At 42.3% G+C, this 17,813-nt stretch overlaps 1 protein-coding gene across 3 annotated transcripts; it reads left to right on the top strand.

The window, feature by feature from the left end:
• The first annotated feature begins 2,515 nt into the window (after positions 1-2,515).
• septin3 (septin 3) lies at positions 2,516-16,374 on the top strand. 3 transcript variants are annotated; one of them, XM_028405363.1, is made up of 12 exons: positions 2,516-2,542; positions 3,344-3,550; positions 3,630-5,161; positions 8,034-8,447; positions 8,537-8,665; positions 12,172-12,253; positions 12,350-12,487; positions 12,851-12,968; positions 13,548-13,643; positions 13,826-13,922; positions 14,014-14,065; positions 14,426-16,374. In XM_028405363.1, exons 2-12 carry the CDS (start codon positions 3,345-3,347, stop codon positions 14,553-14,555), a joined length of 2,994 nt encoding a protein of 997 aa, XP_028261164.1. In that variant the 5' UTR covers positions 2,516-2,542; position 3,344; the 3' UTR covers positions 14,556-16,374. The 3 variants fall into 3 exon arrangements, with proteins under 3 accessions (XP_028261164.1, XP_028261174.1, XP_028261183.1); XM_028405373.1 differs by lacking the exons at positions 2,516-2,542; positions 3,344-3,550; positions 3,630-5,161 and adding an exon at positions 5,382-5,517; XM_028405382.1 differs by lacking the exons at positions 2,516-2,542; positions 3,344-3,550; positions 3,630-5,161 and adding an exon at positions 6,634-6,998.
• The last annotated feature ends 1,439 nt before the right edge of the window (positions 16,375-17,813 follow it).

The raw sequence follows: 17,813 nt of genomic DNA, 5'->3' as shown, positions 1-17,813 counted from the left end.
CAGCTTTTGTCTTAAGTGTGGAAGAAAAAAAAACAGGGGAGTGACTCCAGAAGAGAAATGAAACTGCAGCTGCTGCCAGTTAGAGCAGACATGAAAGGAGCCACTCATACAAAAAATGCTCCCCGCTCCCACTCTCAATGTCACATAAACTGTGTGTTGGCCTTGTGTTAAATGGAGTGGAATTGATTTTACGCAGCAAGCAGCAAGGCAGTGAGCATCCAGAGACATCTGAAGGGCTTGCCCCCCTCCTCCTCATCCTCCTCCTCCTCCATACCCCCCTACCCAAAAAAAAGATGATTATAGTTATATAAGTTTCCCTCCCACTCCCTCCATCCTCTCAGCCATCAGCAGGGGTGTTGTCATAGCAACCCCCGCCCCTCCTTTTTGAACGTCACAGAGCCAGGAGCTGGAGGATGAAGCCGCATGCAGCTTCTGTGTCTTGTGCCTCTCTCGGAGAGCACCTGTGAGTTTCGCGCATGCAACAGCGGGAGCTGCAGCGCTGGAAATAATCTGATGATTGTCTTGACTCGCAGCTGGTTGATCATCACAAACCGCCACTAACAGACAGCCTGACCGCGCAGCGTCCACAGGTAAGCGCCTTATTTACTCCCGTGAGCTATTTTTAGAAAGCGCCCATGTGCCAGTCAACAATCATGACAGAAGAAGTGAGGCAGCCTGTTCCCGCTGCTGCTGATGCTGATGATAGTGTGGAGGAGGGAGTGTATGGAGGGTTTTCTGGTGGGATGCTGCAACTGCGTATTTGTAAGGCTTAAGTAACAATTGTGCTCCTCCACCTTTCACCACATCTCTACCTCCGATGTCTTTTCTCCTCCTTCCACCTCCTCCTTCTCCACCCTTTCCACCCCTCTGCTCTCACAGCCGTCATGTCGTGGTTGTTCCTGGACTGGTTCGTCCCCCTCTACCTGCTGGTATCCGTCTTGGTGTTGGCAGGCTTCGGAGCGTGTCTGTACTTCCTCGAGCCCGGGCTGCAGGATGCCCACAAGTGGAGCAACAAAACAGTCCGGCATCACCCGCTGGTGGCCAGTGTGAACTGCAGAGATGACGATAGCAATGCCCTGATATGATCGAGATGGGGAGGCGAAGCGAGGCGGGCCATCTGGACAGCCGGGACACCGCTGGGATGGGAGCCAACACCTTATAACGACCGAAAGGGAAAGAAAAAAAAAGGAAGAGAACTGTGGAGTGGAGATTATCAGATCATTAAAACCCCGCATCGCTCCAACTTTTCTTTGATCTCTGTAGGTTTCCGCTGCAGGGATCAGGGAAAAGTGCAGCAGAAAGGTTTTTAAGAATTTCTCCAAACGCAGGAGGAGGAGAAGACTGCGCGCAGACAGAGATGATGCCCTTTAGTGTTTGTAAATGTCATGCCATCTTATACTTGTGCCAACTTTTACATACGTTTTGTAATTTGACAATCACTTTACATACGTCATGAAGTTTACTCATATTGTGCATTTAATTAGTGAACGACTTTGCTGGCAGCAGGGAGGGTTTTTTAATCCTCCCTCGGATGTCGGCACGGCAGCTGCTGAGAGACGCATGAGGATTGTTATAGTGCCGCTGTGCCAAAATGGTGTAGGTATAGATGTTAATTTAAAATAATAAGAAAAATACGTAACTTATTTACACAAGGTGCCAAGATTATTAGATGGACCAAGACCACAGGAAAAAAAGAGTATTTGGTGATGAAGTGTTTTTGTTTTTTCATTGTTTTTTACTTGACAGCATGGTGAGGACACTGTGGGTGTGTAACAGCCCTCTTCTGAGGATCATATGCTTCCTTTATTCATACAAAAATAAAACTCTTCAATCTTCACCTCTTTGTTCTGTGCATGTTAATAATATACAGATTTATGCATGATGGTGGATGGTAAGTTCACTCAAGTGCGATATATTTCTATTTTTCTTCCAGTTTATGTCTCCTCCACAGATGATTTTCAAATTAAAAATGTATTAAATACCTCATAGTTTATGATTAAAAAAATCCCAAATAATCCCAAGATTGGGGGACAATTAGAAAAAAAGTAGATGAGAGCAATAAAGAAGTGGAATAATTAAGATTATAACATCCCCCCAAAAAAACACAAGAAGAACAGAAGCTGAGAGAGCAACTTTATTTTAGGTTTGTTGTAACATTCTGCTCACATGTATCTTCATTTAAATATATCACAGTGACCCTTTGCAAACCTTTTAGTGGTTAAATCTTGCATGCATAATATATCACTAACAGGCCAACTGCTTGCCATTAAGTACATCCACAGGTACTTAAGTAAATGCTATCATCACTAATGTGCTCTGTAAACACGCAGACTGCAGGGTTCAGACTTTAACAATCTCCACGTGAACCAAACCAGATGTGAGACCAGAGTGGGAGTCAAACAGTGAAGCCTCAGTGTCCAGGAATGGAGAGAATGGCACTTGTGTGCCCACTACTTCCTACTGCTGTGCTCCCGTCTCACACTTTTTGTCTTATTTACTCACTCGGTGTGTCGGCAACAGAGACAAAGCATCAACACATCAGGTTAGTCTCATTTATATCAGCTCTGGCCTTAAAAAGCTCTGTTTGATTTGTCATGTGGTGCACAGCAGCCAGGTTTCTGTTTGGAAGTGATGGGATACCCACTCACAAGCTGTTCCTTTTACAGAGTATTTCTTCTTTATTTTCTACTTTGTATTACTATACTGTATACCTCTGATGTGTCACACTGTTACAGTCATAAGTGATGGATGTATATAAAAGCATGTAATAGATTTTTTTAACTGGAGCTAGGTACAGGTGAACTGACACAGCAGTAAAATCAAAGCAGAGATGGTGAAGTCAGTTACTTAAGGTCAAATCGATGAATAGCTCAGTGATTATTGAGAATTTTAAGTCAGCACTGCTGTCAGAAGAACTATATTGACCCAGTGATACCATGGTGATAAACCCCTGGACATCCAATTACCCTAAAATTGCCTACCAATAGATCCTGTAGGGTTATTAATGTCTTTATGTGCTGTCATTTGTTTGCTGTTAAGGCTGCATTTATTTGCTGCCACTTTTAGGCGTTGAAAACATTCTCGGTTTTGCATGAGATCACTGTTTATGTTAAACATCCAGCCCTTTCATAAATCAAATCTAAAGGCAGAACTCATCGCACAGATCGATTGTCCCCTGTGCTCTAGTATTACAGGCACATGTGTCATTTACATTTGCAAATATTTATGTATCTCTAGGAGGATTATTAATGGAGATCTCCTCTGAAAATGTTTGTCATGCATTCATTCCTCTGCTTTCTTCAGTTTAATTAGAGTCTTTTTTTCATCTACTTGTGTAACACAGAATGAGTGTGTTTGACCGCCTGGCACCTTTGATCCCACAAGTATCAGCCTCCTGCAGACAAACAAAGGAGCATCCAAAAGTCTGTTTGTCACCTCCCCTCTCCCTCTCTTCTCCTGTCATCAAGAAGAAAGTCATCCAAATCCCATCATTCGATGAAAGGGGACTCATCTCTGAAAAACACAACACCAAACTGTCAACAACCGACAGGTGAACTGAAGCAGAGTGCTACATAATGTATGACGATTGTACTGAATCCATTTTACAGCTCTTTTTTTTAACTTCTCAGATCATTCGCTTCCGTTTGTTCCTTCAAGACATCCAGTCAGCCGTCATGGACTAAGGCCTGTCAGCAGAGAAACCACGGAGAAAGAGCTTCAACACTTCCAAGGACAAAACCCAAAACATTCAGCTCTCAGTCTCTCTCTGCAAAGCCCAGCATCTCCATTTCTCTCTCTTCAGAGCCAAATTCCTCTCCCACACTAAAACCGAGGCCAAGTGATTCTCTTCATCTCCCCGCCTCGCAGTGGAGTGATCCCTCTTCACTGAACCAGCCGGAGGCGAAGCTCAGAGTCTCTCCAACCCTCATTGTCCCAACACCCCGGCTGAGCCCCTCTCCAACATCCCAGTGCCAGGGGACGAGTTCAGACGACCACGGTGGAAAACAACCTTCTCCTGTTGCTAGAGAAAGACGGGCTCATTCCATTCCCATCTCAAATCCTTCAAATGTAGTTAAGCATGACGTGCTTGACCAAGAGGTTTTACTGGACTTTACTCATCCTGAACTGAGAAGAGTTCGACATCAGACTCCCTTTGAATCCCACAGACTACCAGCCACATCTCCCTGCTTAATGCAAAGAAGACACGGGATATATAAAACAGAAAACATTACTGCAAACCCTATACCAAAGTCAAACATCAAACAGCAACAACAAAGTGGAGCCACAGGTAAACACACATCGGCCTCACAGTGTGATGGGATTAAGTCTTTTAACGTTGTTCACAGAAAGTCTCAGCTGGTGTTTGATGGGGCAGCTTCTCTTCAGAGGAGCAACCACACTCAGACCAAGACTCATCTGAGTCAGTCAGCCATTTCACCCAATATGGATGCGAGGAGAAGAAGATTTGAAGCAGACACTAGAGTGGAGACAACTTTTCTACCAGACTCGTGCAGGAGACCACAGGAACACAAAGTACAGACACATGCAATTCAAAACATCAAGAAATACAGATTCTCATTCAAGTGTCAGCGTGAAACTCCTATGAAGGATGGAAACACTGCAGTAAACCAGTCTGATAGTGTATCGAAGGACCCCAGCTGCCAGTCAGAGGACATTGATCAGAGAAGAGAAGCTTTACAGTGCATGCGCGGATCAAATCGACTGAAGACGTGTCTGGTGCCGCCTCAGGCCCATGAGGCCTCCCATCCTGCCTCTGTTGACTGCACCACCTCTCACAAACATCACTTAGAGCAGGTACACAACAAAAGCCACGCAGAGGTGAGTGTCAGTGATGCAGCACAGAATCAAACACCATCTGACCACCACTGCGGTGTGCCAACAAACCTTCTGGAACACCCCTCAGAGAAATATGTTGCAAGCTGGCCCCTCTCTGTGTCACACTGCAACACAAACAGTTTTGGCATCAGCTCCGAGGGGGTCTTTGACCTGCCATCACAGCACAGAGTACACCAGAGACCAGGGGAGACAGCTGCTCCTCCACCAGAACTGCTCAATTACTCTGCAGACAGAGCGTTTATCACAGAGGATTCAGAGGACCCTTATTACGTCACCATGTACTACCCAGGCTCAGTGTATGTGGGTGAGTACATCCAAACCACTTGGAAGACTTAAATTGAACAAATTCATCAAATAATAGATAAGAGAGTCTTTCATCTTGTTTTTATTTGGGTTCAGTGTTAAATAATTTTCTATCTGAGGGGGGGTTGGGGGGTGGGGACTCAAATGAGGGGGTGGTTAAAGAGGATAGCAGAGGGGTAGAAGGCACTGCTCCTTATCAGCAGAGTAACAGACATGCTGAAGCGGTGGTTAAAGTCAAAGTAAATAGTCCAGGAAGACATGCCAAAGTAGCTTTCCACAGAGATGCACAAACAGGATGAAAACATGCAGGAAGGAAATCAGAGGAAGGCCAAGCAGAGAGCAACTCAGAGATAAAGTGTGAGTACAGCTAAAGAAAGGCATTCTAATAACAGAGCGGTGTGGGTTCAAGGCATGCAGGATGGAGGCTTAAGAAGACACAGTGTTACATTAGACTAGACAACTAAAAAGTTGTTTGTCAGATGTTTCATTTAAACAGCTTTTAGAGGCTCAATAAGCAAAAAAAAACTGTCTGCTTGTCAGATTTGAGTTTTCTTTTGTTTCACACAGTCTTGGTTTGCACCGAGAGTTTGTTCAGATGTGATTCTGTTAAAGAAAGCTCTGTGTGTACCTCTTGATCTCCAGAAACTTCTGTTATATTGATCAATCATTGAGTTTGGAGTAGATAGTGTGATCTTCACCTCTACTTCATATGCTTCAAAGGTAGTAGTTGAAGCTTGTTGAAGCTTGTTGATGAAGATTCTCAGTCATCCAGGTCATCATACGTAGAGAAGATTGAAGCAAGGCGTCTGGACTTGTAGAGTTTTCTAGAAGACGTTTCGCTGCTCATCCAAGCAGCTTCATCAGTTCTGATGAACTGACAGAACTGATGAAGCTGCTTGGATGAGCAGCGAAACGTCTTCTAGAAAACTCTACAAGTCCAGACGCCTTGCTTCAATCTTCTCTACCTTGGTGAAGCTTGTTGAAGCTTGCTGAAGCTTGCTGAAGCGGATGTCTTTGCACTCAAACAAGCTCCACCTCTACAAGCTACATACAAAAAGTATGCTTATAGATAATGGAACAATAAAGTCTAATAGAGATCATTACAATCTGTACAAGGCCTGCTGGCCTGCGTTTTGCTACTTCACAATTAAGGTACACTTCAAACAAAGATATTTTACTATTACTGTATCAGTTGTTGTAGTTAATTGTTACTTTACAGAGAAAAGATCTGGAAAGATATCATGTATAAGTTATATATATAATATATAAAGATATTGGCCTACTATTGTAAACATTTCTGCTTACAACCTAAAGCATAGATAAGAGTGATATTGTTATTATGATATTATATGTGACAATATGTATGACAATTCTTGAGGCTTTCTATGTAATTAAGTTTTTGGTTTTCAATACAACACACCATGTGTGTATCCCCTTTTTTGGAAATAATGAACTGAAGCACTAACATTTTTTTCTGGAGCAAACGTCTCTTGACATTAGATCCAAATTATCTAATTATAATACAGTACAATCTGATGCCTATAAATAGCCTGTATCACTGACAGAAGACACTGTACCAAAAAATGTCCCTTTGAGGCAAAACTATACTGCGCATGTGCGCTGCATCTCCCCACTCCCTCTCCTCTTGTCGCCTTGGTAACGACAAAGGGGGGCTTTCGGCCAGAGAGAAGGAGAGGAGAGGTACCCAGGCTCATCACATGACCTTCTCCTCTGCTCGTTATCTGTGTGTTGGCTATACGGTGTTTGTTCTCGGACCCTGAGCGACAGTCCAGCAGAGAGAAAAGCTCGTCTTCTTGCTTCTTGGTGCGCAGCAGCAGGTAGATTGAACGGGAATTTGTGTGTGTGACGCTGCAGAGACGAACTGCTAGCGGGCTACAGCTAGCAGCTAGCTAACAGAGTCGCGGTTAGTCGTTGTTATCCAGCATGACTGGAGAGAGAGGGAGCGAGAGACAATGGGACCGGCAGGCTGAGATGGAGCTATCGTTGTGTGTTGTATAAAACACACACAGGCTTAACGTGATGGTTGAATGGGTTTTCACAGACGCGGCTGCAGTCTTTGTGTCTGCAGAGCATCATTAGTGTGAGTGTTTACTATTAGCTGAGGTGATCAAATAATGAATCAGTTTGAGCTGTATGTGCTGCTGTATGCGTGGGTGGGCGTAGAGCTGTATGACCACAGTGAATCAAAGTGACAGCCACTGCCTTCTTGACCTGTGTGATCTGTATCTACGACTATGGCTGCCCTGACTTTCTGCACAGGCTGCTCCTCGTGCACACCCCGAAGGGCCGAGGTTATCAACATTTTGGCTCAGCCTCATGCCTGTTACTGCTACCATCTGTCAGCAAATACAGGCACAGTGCACACAAAATATCTTTCTTATCTAGTTTGAGGATTAACCTCTGTGTCTTCTGCTCATACAGAATGGATAATTAGTCTGCTACAAGGTCCATAATTCCAGCATGATGTCTTGCTTTATTCGACTTATTCATATTGAACTTATCACTGTAACTGAGAAAGAAAAGCTGCATCCAAGAGGCTGGAACTCTGTTTTTGCCATTTTTTGTTGCCAATTAGTTACTTTTTGATTTTATAATCAATTAGTGACACACTTACTGCAGGTCAGGCACATATAAAATTGAAAAGTTACATTTAGGGATGTACCAGTAGGACTTATACATACAATACTTATTTATCCATCAGAGGCATTCTTCTCTTTATTTATTCTCTTTATTTGTTGCCTTGTACATGTCAAAGTGTGTGTATTTGAATGCCTGCACTTCAGCTGCTCTACTGGCCCACTTTGTGGTCTGTTTTTAATATAATTTCCTTCCATCTGTCTCCTCCTCTGCAGACATGTCAGACATAGTTCCTCCAGAGGTTAGACCCAAACCAGCCGTCCCTGCCAAGCCCCCAAATGTGGGAGCTCATTCCCCTTCCAGTCCTTTCCCACCTCAGGGCCCGGGTATTGTTGGAAGCAGCGTTGCTGCTCCCCCTCCGAGCGCTATTCCAGTTCCCATTGGAAGTCACAGTCAAAGCCATGTTGGTAGTCATGGCGTGGGACACGGTGTGGGACACGGCGTTGGACATGGTCTGGGACATGCTGGAAGCCACGCTGCTGCAAACACTGGTCCTCATGGTCACAGCGGCTCCCACAGCTCCACCGGGGGATCCACTCTGCTCGGATACATTGGCATTGACACTATCATTGAGCAGATGAGGAAGAAGACGATGAAGGCAGGCTTTGACTTCAATATCATGGTTGTCGGTGAGTCACAGAGGACTTTACTTGCTTACACTTTCTGTGTCTTGTTTGTTGACCCTATCTCTTCTCCTGCATCTTTCTTCTTCTCTCAGGTCACAGTGGTCTCGGAAAGTCCACTCTGGTGAACACCTTATTCAAGTCGCAGGTGAGCAGGCGGAGTGCTGGATGGGGCCGTGACGAGAAGATCCCCAAAACTGTGGAGATCAAGTCAGTGTCTCATGGTGAGTGCAGCAGGGAGATCCTGTATTAGTATTTGATTAGACAGGGGAAATTAACGGTCTGAACCTGAGCCTGTTCTACTTACAGTGCATTACTCGCTCGCTGCCAGGAGAACTCACCATTTATTTTCAGCAGAGCCAGCTTCTGCCAGTCCAACAGGCACTTTTATTATCTGTTTACTTTGGCTGTTTATTTGCTGATGTCAAACTTCTAATGATTTAAACATTGATTTTAGTTATATGTAGCTGCGGCTTGACGTGTTTTCTTGGTTAAGCAGACGATTGGCCTTTTTGGGAGAGGAGCCATTAATGTGTCATACAACCACCATCTGTGGTGTTACGGACTTTCCACATAGATTGCTAACACCTCGGACTGAGATGAAGGAGCATGTGTAAATGCTGGGAACTGAATAATACAGGGCTGACAACAGGTGGGCTGGTGGGTGTAGAGGTCTTCTGGTGCTGAATGACAGGAGGCAAAGGGGGATTTCTGCAGGAGAAGGGGAGTACCAGCAGCTCAGATGAAAGGGATGAGTAGTAACTGGTAATATGATATTAAAATAAATTAAGCTCCACTATTTTTCATGAACTGTAAGTCTGTGTTTGTGAGTTTTTTTTTTAAGTGCTCCAACCGTTTTTTGTTTTTTGTTTAGCCACTGAGCTTTGAGTGGAAAGGCACTGATATCATCACAGATGTTTTTTTTTTAAATAACCAATCATTGAATGCAGGGGATAGTTTCACAAAGATTTGTTAGCTGGTTTGTACCACTTGAGCTGCTGGATATAGAGAAAGACAGAAAAGACCCCCTGGTCTGGAGTGGTTTAGCTTGATCTGAACAATGTTGTTGTCATAGTAACACATGGTTTCTAAGCAGTATGTAAAAGTATGAAATTTCATTTGGATGATTTCTTGGTCTGGATTAGCATGGAATGAAAAGAGTATGCAGATATTCACTGTTACAAGGCTGCTTTAATACATGGAGTGATTCAGTCATTAGCATGAATGTACAAGAGTAACCGGGTTCCACATGCACACATAAGACCAGCTTGTGTCACACATGCACTTGGTTCCTTGTTCATGCACAACTGTCATCATTTGGTCATGATGGCCCCCCCATCTATAACTATGTTGCCCTTTTATGCACACAGCTCTCATTTGGTTGCTAACAAAGTAATTTGAAACTTTGCACATGTTCATAATATAGATCTAAACCTTGTTAAACTAAATGTATTTTTACACATACATAGAGTTTAAAGCTGATGCTTTGTAAGCAAATTCATAAGCTCCACTTAACGCCCACTGTTGACAGGAGGAATTCATATTTCCATATGTGTGCATACGATGTCCTGTGTGCATTAAAGCTTCAGGTTTGTTTCATTAAATTAAAAGCTACTGTGTAATGTCTCATATAGAACGAAGTTGTGCCATATTTATAGATGTTGTAGTATTAATACGTTTCTGCCTTGGTGGTGAGGCGTAGTTTGAAATAATCTGAATGGCGTTGCTGTAGCGAAAAGCTTGACCTCATTTTTCTTCTCATCTTTTTTATGACAGACATGTCAGACTACTTCATAACAAACTGTATGCAGTCATCGGCTGATACAGATTGTTCGCAGACCAACAGATTACCTCTGGATCGCTGACAACTCTTATTTGGCACGCATCGATCAGTCCTAGGACTGATGACTAACTGTGGGGCTTTTCAAAATGGCTGTTAATCTTCAGGCTTGATAAATATTTGCTCACACACGTACTCTATGATCCTGTGAGCTATTATTTTTCATCTCACTTTTGTTTGACAGAATGAGCTTTTGAGTTTCTCTCTTTTGTCTCACTTAACCTCTGTACTCTCACAGCAGTGTGTCTGTATTATTTATCATTATTATTATTTGGACATTTCGAAGTGAGACACACGAGCAGATAGGGCACAGATTTTCTTCTTTGTTAGTTTGTATGTTGCCTGATACAAATTAGGTAGTTGCAAAGATAGCCCAGTTGTTTGCTACTAGACTACCTTAGAGGCAAGAGTTGCGTTTCCATGGTAACAAACATCGATCCAGTCTGACAACTGACGCAAAGGAGTAAACATTGCCCAATTTGTGGCTCACTAATAGTAATATGGGGCGAGGCATCAGAAAGTGTTTCTTCTAAAGCACCCCTGTAATTATCAAATGTTTCCACTGAGATAAACCGAGAACTAAGCAGCAGCAGTAAAGGTCTGAAAAACTTCCTACAGTACAGAGAAAATGGCTGTATTTACAGCCATGGTGTGTATTGGTGCCAGACTGACTGTTGACTGCAGGTTTATGAACTTGGTTGGGGGGTCGTCAGTATGTAGCATGCAGGACTGTACTCATTATACCATCTGGGACTGGCATTTAAACACATCCTTGACAACACAGCGGCACTGCGGGGATGCGTCAGACACTCTGTGTTTAGTCGCTTGAGTTTATCATGCACACATCGCCTGTGGCTGACAGTGGCCTGACATTCGAGTGACGGTGCTGAGAGAATCAGCAGAAGGGTGGTGTTCATGCAAAAGCTGAAACTAAATACACAGTGAAAAATATATAAGCATGTATGTCTTGTCGAAACTGTTGACACACTATGACACAGTTGGAGAAGCAATTGAAACATTGCCAAGTAAACATCAAAAATAGAATAATACTCTTCCAGGGATGAACTGGCTGCTGGCCCTTTTAACAGAAATGTGTGGTTTGCATAAATCATCAAAGGATTCTCTGCTGCCCCAGGGAATCAAAACTTAAAACCAAGCAGCAACATCAGGAGCTGAAACATGAAGCCGATACAGTGGTGCAGCTCCTCTAATGGCCACTTGGGGCTGACTCTAAATGTGTGTTAATGGTCTGTGGTAATGGCCGCCCTTTATAGCTGGAATTACATGTTTACAAACTGAAACAAATGATACAATATATTACCTTTTAAAATTTTGCATTTTCAAGAGCATGACTGCTTTGACAGACAAGTGTGTCTCAGATCAGGATATCCCCCCACCTCAGCTCCACTTATGCTCCACCTCATGGAGCTGCAGAACCACAATACAGAAAGCTATTGGTAGTGCCATGGAAGCATCTCCATCTTTAAACCTGCCTGCTTTAGTATGGTGCAGAAATTACATTTCAGTCCTGTACTGTAAGGATTTATTTCAAATTATTTGAAGATTTTTTTAAATCCATGAATAGAGTCAGACATGTGCAGCTTTTTTATCCTGAAGGTCTTGTAGAGCTCTTTAAATCTTGGCATGAGGACAAGGAGGACAGCCGCACTGCTAATCATCAGCACCTAATCTGCAACAGCTGATGCTAATATATTTGTTTTAGTTATGTGGATTTGAAGGTGTGATAAACATTAGGATGTGTCTGTCATCTGTAGACACTGTTTCTACTGGTTGCCTGTCCAAATGTGTGGGATAGTTTCACCAGTCTGTGCACAAAAGATTAAAAAATATTTAGATGTCATCCATATTTTATGTTCCCTTTTTTTACAGTTATTGAAGAAGGTGGTGTGAAGATGAAGCTGACAGTTGTTGACACTCCAGGCTTTGGAGACCAAATCAATAATGATAACTGGTGAGGTCACTGAAGATATAAATATCATAAATGCTGCTTTATTTATAATGAAAAATGTGTGCAAAGGACTACTTTATTTTCTTGTTGTATCCACAGTTGGGAGCCGATTTCCAAGTACATCAATGAGCAGTTTGAGAAGTTCCTAAAGGAGGAGGTCAACATCACCAGAAAGAAGCGGATCCCTGACACCCGAGTGCACTGCTGTATCTACTTCATCTCCCCAACCGGACACTCGTGAGTTCAGCTTCGGCAAATCTAGACATTAGTGAAGTAATCACCCCAAATTATCTTTAAGTGCACAGAAACATTTCATTATACATTAACACACACACACCTCTCTCCTGTTTGAACACTTCACAGTTAGATCCTGGTGACAACTATGAAACTACGCATTAATGGAAAACAGAGCTGTCCAATGACAATAATAGAAACTCTTTTGAAAAAGCGTTCACACTGTTAAATCTCTCATATCTGCTGCTTTCTACAGAAAATGTAGAAATCTAATGGTTGTTCCTCCATCTGGTATTTGTTGTCCTGATTATTTTTTTAACTGTTGCATGTTCTAAATGTATAAAACTTACTCTGTGTCTGTTACAGTCTTCGGCAGCTAGACACCGAGTTCATGAAACGCTTGAGTCACTCAGTCAACATCATTCCTGTCATCGCTAAAGCCGACACGATGACTATTGAGGAGAGGCAGGAGTTCAAGCAGAGGGTGAGTTTCACCTATTATTTCAGAACATATTTAATCATTTTATATCAACATTTTCAAAAATGGATCCATGTCAAAAGTCCAAAAATTGGCAAAGACAAGGCATACATAAACACATGAATATGCACTGCTAACAGCACGTGGTCAGTGCCTCCGTGCACTGCACAAAGGTGAAGCAAAAATGTATGTATGTATTTAGCTTACTGGCACAGCCACCATAATGGGAAAAGACACCATCTTGGAACCAGAGTAGCTTTGTAGAGGACAAGCAGTGAAGCTGCCCAAACAATCATTCACTTCTGCATCGAGCCAGCAGCTTTAAAGCTCTGTTGGCCTGTACTGCAGTCAGCCACCAGGTGGCAATCGAGATGCTTTGGCCTCACAGCTGGAGAGCCATTTTTGAACAGTCTTTGGGTCAAATATTTAAAGGCAGATATGTAACATTTTTATTAACAGCTTTTATATTTCATGCTGGTGGTTACAAACTGAACCATGAATGTCAACACATTTAGGTCTCATACCTTTTCTGGTTTGCTGTGTTCGAGTGTCTTAATGGAACTTGTCTTTGTCCTTGTGCTGCAGGTAAGGAAGGAGCTGGAGATGAGTGGGGTTGAGTTTTACCCACAGAAAGAGTTTGATGATGACATGGAGGACAAGAGTGACAATGATAAGATCAGAGTGAGTGCTTCTTTCCTCCCCTTTACACTACATTAGTCCACTTATTTTCTTTCTCTGCAGGAGAATTAGCCCCCCACTCCCTTCTCCATACATGCACCAACACCTCAGAACAGAATGCCAGGGCTCTGGGGCATATTGTTTCAACTCATAAACCTACACTGACCATAATAATGTATCTGTAGGAGACAATGCCCTTTGCTGTGGTGGGAAGTGACAAAGAATATCAAGTGAATGGTAAACGAGTTCTTGGGAGAAAGACGGCGTGGGGAATTGTAGAAGGTGAGTCGGATTGTTTTATTCAATGGCTTTATGTTCCTTTGCCACAGAGATGATGCTGATGGTCCTTTTTATAATTTATTTTTTTTTACAGTTGAAAACCCAAACCATTGTGAGTTTGCTCAGCTGAGGGATTTCCTGATCAGGTAAAATCACTCTTGTGGTTTGTACGTTCTGCAGCAGCTCTGTGATTGATAAGTTCATGGCTGAAGGTAGCGGGAGTCCCAGAAAGGAAGCATTAGAAATCCTTATATCCAGAGCTGTATATACTGTTGCATGCAGGTCTGGTTTGGATACCAGTTGATGTGCCTTTGCAAACAGGCCTTCATTAAAGTTTAGTTGGATGTAGCAGAACATCGTTCAGACAGCAAAGATTTTGGCACTCAGCAAACATACTGACTGTACTGAATCCCATAAACACAACAATTGTGGTGTCTCCCTGCTTCAAAATGGTATACTCATAGTTAGTAATCCCCCCTTCTGTGTTTTGCATCCCTCCTTTTTAGGTCTCACCTGCAGGATTTGAAAGAAGTCACTCACAACATTCACTATGAAACCTACCGCGCAAAGAGACTCAACGAGAACGGAGGTCTGCACCCCATATCTTCTAACGACACCCAAGAAAGCAACCTGTAGTCAGAATCAAAGCAGTGCAATGAGGCTGATAGATGAATCTACAAAATACCATCATTGTTGTCACCACAGCATTGCTGCATGTTTGGTAAAAAAAAAACCTTCATCTGTAAAATTTGGCATCATTTGATCTCTGCTCGTCCTTTTCTCCAATTCCTTTGAGCATATCAAAACCTGCCTTCATTTATGTGAGGAAACCTCTAAAGGCGACATTTGATCCACTGCCAGCACCATGCCATTACTCACCATCCGGGTAGTACAAACTTAGAGAGTGCCACGTTTTTGTGTGTATGAGAGGCTTTGGTTTAGACCTGCTTGAAGTGTTACAAATTCCTGTGCAGTCGTGATGCGCGAGCTGCTGCTGTTTTAAAATTCTCAGCAGCGACTGTTCATTTGAAGGAAGAATCCCCACAGCTTTACTGTCAGGACGGCTTAACGAACATTTAAAGCTGCACTGTCTCCTTTAATAACCCACTGCATGAAGGAAACACATTCAATTTCTCTAATATCCCCTTTGCTTGATTTTCCATTTTAAAATAGTTTAGCTGCACAGACCCTGCATACAAAAGGTGGGAGACAGCTGCAACATAGGCAGTCCATGTGGGCATCAGAGTGAGTGTGTGATCACAGAGTCCACAGGGTCAGTGAGCTACCATGATACAAAAGTGTGGGACATTTGGGAGGAGCATTCAGGCCACAGATTTTTTGGATCTTGTGATATGTTTTCCAACTAAAAAAGGTATTTAAATTGCTAGCATTTAATATAACCTATATGATAAAAGTCTAATTTCATAATTCATGTACAGTGTTTCTGTGCAGATGTGTTGGATGCACATTCCTCTCTTCTCAGTGGCCATTTATGAAATCAATATTTTTTTGACCCAAAAGACTTCTTTTCTGCACAGCAGCTGTCAGAAGAGCCAATACCTGAAAATATTTTTTGATATCTTGTGCCATGTGATGTGTATGTAAACACAGACGAACTCTGGGAGTGTGGTGTTGCCGTTTAAAAATGAAATTCCTTCACTTCACCACTTGGTGGCAGCACTCTGCCATGAAAAAGCAGTGACAGAACTAAATGAGAAACATCCTTCAGATGTTCTGACTGCAGAGATTTTTGTGACTTCTTCTCCAGTGTGTGAAATCTCATTTCCTGATGACGTTTACAATGCTGCTGTCAGTGGTAACCAGTGGTCCCCTCAGATCAGGTGTGCAAGATATTATAAGCGTAAGCATGTAGATATAATCATTTAAAATCAATTTATTTATTGAGCTGTAATCATGTTTACCAAGTTTCCTTCAGGAATTTAACATTTATACTGTTCTGCCATTCGCTGTTAACAGCAGAGCACAAACATGCCAAAACGAACTAACCTATCAATATCAATCCTGTTTTATTCAGTCGTGCACGTGTGAATGTTTTTTATATGAAAATGACTCTCGTCGTCTGTGGTTTTAGTGCAGTCAGAGGTGTGCTGCGGTGTTACAGATCATCCTGTTTCTGCTGTGTGTATGTGTGCATGCTCGTGCCCATGTTGCCTGCTTGCTTAGAGTTCACTCATCACTACAAATTCACATTGCCTCACTACTCCTGAACCTGTGATGTGTGTGTATTAAATCAATATGTCATGAGACTAAACTGAAGACCCATCTCACACACACACACACACACACATCGCTCAGCCTGTTCAGTTTGTTCATTTACTCACCACTTCTTGCAAAGTTGCTGTGACACATTGAGGTGTAATTTTCAGTGTTATTTATACATTAATGTCTTATTATTGTAATTTATTCTTTATTTAATAAAAGCACATGTCCCATGTTTTACATTGTTTTTCATTATTTATAAATATTCTGTGAGCTTTGAACCTAATGGCTGTATCAGTAATTGATTACTGTCATGTTCATCTATGTACAGTATATAATGTATACATGACAATAACTTATAAATGCGGGAATATTCAATAAAAGGTGACACACACGTCATGACAAAATTGCATAAAAACATCATGTAATAAAAATACATGTTTGCTCTAAGGACACGCCTCACACCTGCTTTGCCTAATATAAACATTAAAAACATGATCTGCTCAAACAGATCATTACCATTTGAAACATGCTGGTCACATGATTTTTGTTCCTCTAATGGTACAAATTGCAGTTACACTTACTAACCAGAGGGTGGCACTGTGACAAAAAACATTAGCAAGTTTGTTTTTTACTCACATTTTGTCAGCATTAAGCCAAGAAACAAATCATCATTATTCATTTGTTTTTTATACTTTATATACAAGCAGGTTTATGTAAAAAACTTTTGTTGTGTTAGACGTTAACTGTGAGTCTCTGGTCATTATAGAGATTAGCATTAATTCAAATCACAAACCTACCTGGAGGAGGTGTGCTGATGATGATTTTATTCTTATGGCTGCTGAACTTTTGAGAATTTTATATCTTCGCAAATCACGCAATTCATTCCAGCATAACCGGTTTTCAGTCAGAGGGTAACAACCCTGTTCATCATGGGAAGGTGCTGGCTGTTAATCCTTCACATTTGATAACCGTAAACTATGACGCAATGCAATGGCTACCTAACTACCTGACTCAGTTTCTGTCTTGACCAGTGGATTTGACTTTGTAGTGGTTTCAAGTCTGGAATGGGTGCCACCAGTGTCAAGGACTTCCTGCATCATGTGACTGACTGAGCCAGATGAGGCGATATGGGTGTGGTTGTTCTCTGTTAATCTTACCTAGGCCATGCTTTTCAGTACTAAGAACACCAAACGTAACATTGACCCGAGAGCCGTTCTCCACATTACAAGTCAGCGTACCATCAAAACCAAAAAGCACTTTTAATTAGGACATTTTTTCTCTATTTTTAAGCAGCTGCCTTGTTTAATGTGCCAGTGTGTGAGAGACAGAGAAAAGCCACCCACTGACTATGGATGTTGTTGGAGGAACACACTCCTTTGAGGAGGTGGACAAACACTTTGACACATGTGATCTACATCTCCACAGCTTGCCCTCTGCTGGCCTCTTGGGGAACTGCGAGTTCTTTGCACAGTGAGACCACAAAATGGCTGAGCTGCGTGATGTGCTATGTGTCTGGAAACAGCCAAGGACCACAGACCTGCTGCTCAGTCATCCTATGGGTTTTCTTCTTAGCTCCAAAAACATCTTTTTTGCTTGTTTTATGACAATCCATTAAATCACAACACTTTTTTTATGACTACTGCAATTTATTCAGTATTAGATATATTGCTC

The sequence above is a fragment of the Parambassis ranga genome, chromosome 1 (assembly GCF_900634625.1).
Source record: "Parambassis ranga chromosome 1, fParRan2.1, whole genome shotgun sequence".
NCBI classification, from domain to species: Eukaryota; Metazoa; Chordata; class Actinopteri; family Ambassidae; genus Parambassis; species Parambassis ranga.
The sequence above is the reverse complement of the archived record's forward strand: the minus strand, read 5'-3'. Positions and strand labels throughout refer to the sequence as shown.